General features: G+C 46.1%; 1 protein-coding gene across 1 annotated transcript in view; it reads left to right on the top strand.

Moving 5' to 3' along the window:
- RAB43 (RAB43, member RAS oncogene family) overlaps nt 1–2,309 on the top strand; it is a 37,646-nt gene extending 35,337 nt beyond the window's left edge. Inside the window, exon 3 of the mRNA XM_006870475.1 lies at nt 2,059–2,309. Within this exon, the coding sequence (XP_006870537.1) occupies nt 2,059–2,309 (251 nt within the window). The remainder of the gene's footprint in view (nt 1–2,058) is intronic.
- The last annotated feature ends 881 nt before the right edge of the window (nt 2,310–3,190 follow it).

Here is a 3,190-nt window from a genome sequence, read left to right as displayed (position 1 = left end):
AAAAAAAAAAAAAAGGAGGAAGCTCTAATGAACTCTCATTTATCCATCACGTAGCTTCAACAATCACAATTCATGTCCAGTCTTGTTTCATCTGAACCGCCATCCACTCCCCTCCCTTGTATTATTTTGAGGCAGATTTCAGACATCAACCCATTTCATCGTAGATATTCCTGCATGAGTTTATAAAAGATACAAACAGTCTACAAAAATATAACAACAGTACCATTATCCCATCTATTGACTATACTGATGATATTACCTTATTTATTATCATCAAATATTTGGGATGTGGTCAGCTATATAATTTCTTATAAGTGTGATGTATGTTTTTTTTTAAGCCCGCTCACAATCCAAATAAGGTCCACACATTAAAATTAGTTGCTGGATCATTTAAATTTACCAGTGAAATTGTAGATCTTTATAGATGTTTCCATTTTTAGTTTGTTTGTTTGGTTTTAGTCCTTTCTATAATCACAAGGGTCAGTCACTTCGAGACTTGAATCTCATAGTTGTTGTTGTTGTTAAGTACCGTGGAGTCGGTTCCGACTCATGTAGTAGCTGGGCCAAAAAGCAATTTGACAGATTATTTAGAATGTAATGAAATCATCACACTTGATGAGAGGAGCCCAAGGTATACTCTCATCCAAAGGTATACAAAGTAATAGTCTGTGTGTGCTCTTACTGTCAGAAAAGAAAATTAATCAAAATCACAATCTTAAAAACAATTAAAAAATTTCATAAGGCTGCATGAATAATTTATTTTAAAAGAATTATCACAAAACTGGTTCTATGAGGCATAGGTTAAAGATACCCCAAATGTTTAACTGTTCCAACCTACTGTATCACTCCACTGTCTCTGACATCAGCTGCTTCTCTGCCCCTCAGTACTCTCCCTTCTGTCTTTGGGTTCTGTAATCCGCTGCAGTGTTTCACAGAATTCACGAACTGTCAAGAAAATGGTGCATGCATTTGTGGAGTCTGGCAAGTCCCAAATACATGGGTCAAGCGTCAGTCTGGAGGTCTCATGTGGCTGCACGGACTCACAAACCCAAAAAGACAGGTCAGATGACAGGCCACTAGCTGACAAGACTGCAGAAGCTGGTGAATCTGGTTCGATGATTGGTTGCTGGCTCAGGTTCCAAGAATTGGAGACCAGCTGCTGATGAGTCAGACACAAGAGAGTGGTCCTTGCTAGAGCATTCATATATTGGATGTAGACCACACCCTCCAGGAAACTCTCCTACTTGAACATGACGGTATAAAGGTGTGAAGGGTAGTGACTGGGTGGTACGGGTGATGATTTGAATCATACCCTCTAGTAAGGCACGATGAAATTCACCATCACCCTACCTTATCAGCATGACAGACAGCTCACTCCCAAACGGGGCCGTAGCCACAGCATACAGGTTAGGATGTACAACCTTTCACAAATGGAGGGTTACGGCTAGAAGGGCCATATCAAGTATTCCTGGTAGCACAAGGGGAAATAGGAGAGCATATGTAATAAACAGAACAGCAGAAAGCTTTTAGCCAAAAGAGAAAAATGACCAATACCAGACTTCTTTGTTCACCTCAATGTTTACGGAGTCCCAGTTGTTTCCACATTCATTGTATCTTTCAATTCCTGCCCTGCTATCCTGTGCTGAAGGTGGAGAAACTGAGACCTACTGGGGTGAGCTAGAATTCCAGCACAGGCCATTCTAGGTCTAGAGGACAGTGTTCTCATTATACTCTACTGCCCTTATTTTTCTAAAGAAGCAGTAGAATGTGTGAGAGGGCATCAAAAAGTTCATGGAAAAACGGCGTGAAAAGACTAGAATTTCTCCACAAACTTTTTGAAGCACCTTCATATAAGCCTCTGGTAAAGATTTGGATAAAGAAAACCAAAATGATGGTACAAGTACCACACCAGGACTCCAAATGAGGTACTAGAGGATAGACTTAGAATTTTAACATAAACATATTTTTTTTAATATGAGATGACTTTCCATACCCAGCTGTGCTGGCTTGCCCAGCACCTGCAGGTCTCACAAAGCTGTGTCTGACCTTTCTTTGCAGGGAACAAGTCAGACCTCAGTGAACTGCGGGAGGTCCCACTGGCCGAGGCGCAGAGCCTGGCTGAGCACTACGACATCTTGTGTGCAATCGAGACTTCAGCCAAGGACTCAAGCAATGTGGAGGAGGCTTTTCTGCGGGTGGCCACAGAACTCCTCATGCGACACGGGGGCCCCATGTTCAGCGAGAAGAGTACCGACCATATCCAGCTGGACAGCAAGGACATCAGCGAGAGCTGGGGCTGTGGGTGCTGACTGGGATGCTGGGCACACAGGCTGGGCCTCCCACCAATGCCTCTCATCTTGGCCTGCCAGCTCACGCCTGAGCTGGCCCTCCAGAACACCAGTGGTTCTGGAGTGGCTGGAGAGGTCCTGGGACTTGGCCTGTATGCTGGTGGGAAAGGGGCCTTGGAGGAAGGAAGAAACTGGAGACCTCCTTCAGGGCCTGCTGGTACAGGTCAGGATATGGACCCACCTAGCCAACCATGCCTTCCCTCACAGTCTTTACATTCCAGAACTGGCCTGAGCCGCCAGTGTGGACAGCAGTGGGGGCCAGGACGTGCCCCTGCACCACGTCTACTCCTGAACATTTCATATCCTGAGTTTGCTGCAGCTGTAGCAGCTGCCTTCTAGGGCTGTGGGTCTTCAGGTCACTCCAAGGCCCCTTTGTGTAGCAGCAGATTACAAGCTGTTAAGGCAACCAGACCTGTCACTGCCCTGGAGCAGCCTCACCCCTCAGCTGAGCAGCCTTCTTTCTTTGCTGCCTGCTCTGTTTCCAGACACCTCGGGGCCTGGCATGCTGCCTTACACACGACTTCCAGTGTGCTCTGGTGTCCAGGGGAGCGTCTCACTTTCACTGACAACATGTGTGGGGTCATCGCCTCAGCCCAGTGGGGACTGTCTGCTGGCGCAGATCCAGAATTTTGCCACTCAGGTTGCAAAACCAGCTGATTTTTTAGCACTGGCTTTCAAAGTTTGGGGTGCAGAGGTTGGGATGGGAAAGCGGACATTTAATGAAAGTAAAAGCTTAGCTCTCGGAGGCCCAGTTCTGAAAGGGACTTGCAGTTCACCCAATCCTATCCCAGGTGCCGAAATCTTTCCTGCCACATTCAGCAGCATCAGTTCCCCACTGGTCC

The sequence above is a fragment of the Chrysochloris asiatica genome, unplaced genomic scaffold (assembly GCF_000296735.1).
Source record: "Chrysochloris asiatica unplaced genomic scaffold, ChrAsi1.0 scaffold00142, whole genome shotgun sequence".
Lineage (NCBI taxonomy): Eukaryota > Metazoa > Chordata > Mammalia > Afrosoricida > Chrysochloridae > Chrysochloris > Chrysochloris asiatica.
The sequence above is the reverse complement of the archived record's forward strand: the minus strand, read 5'-3'. Positions and strand labels throughout refer to the sequence as shown.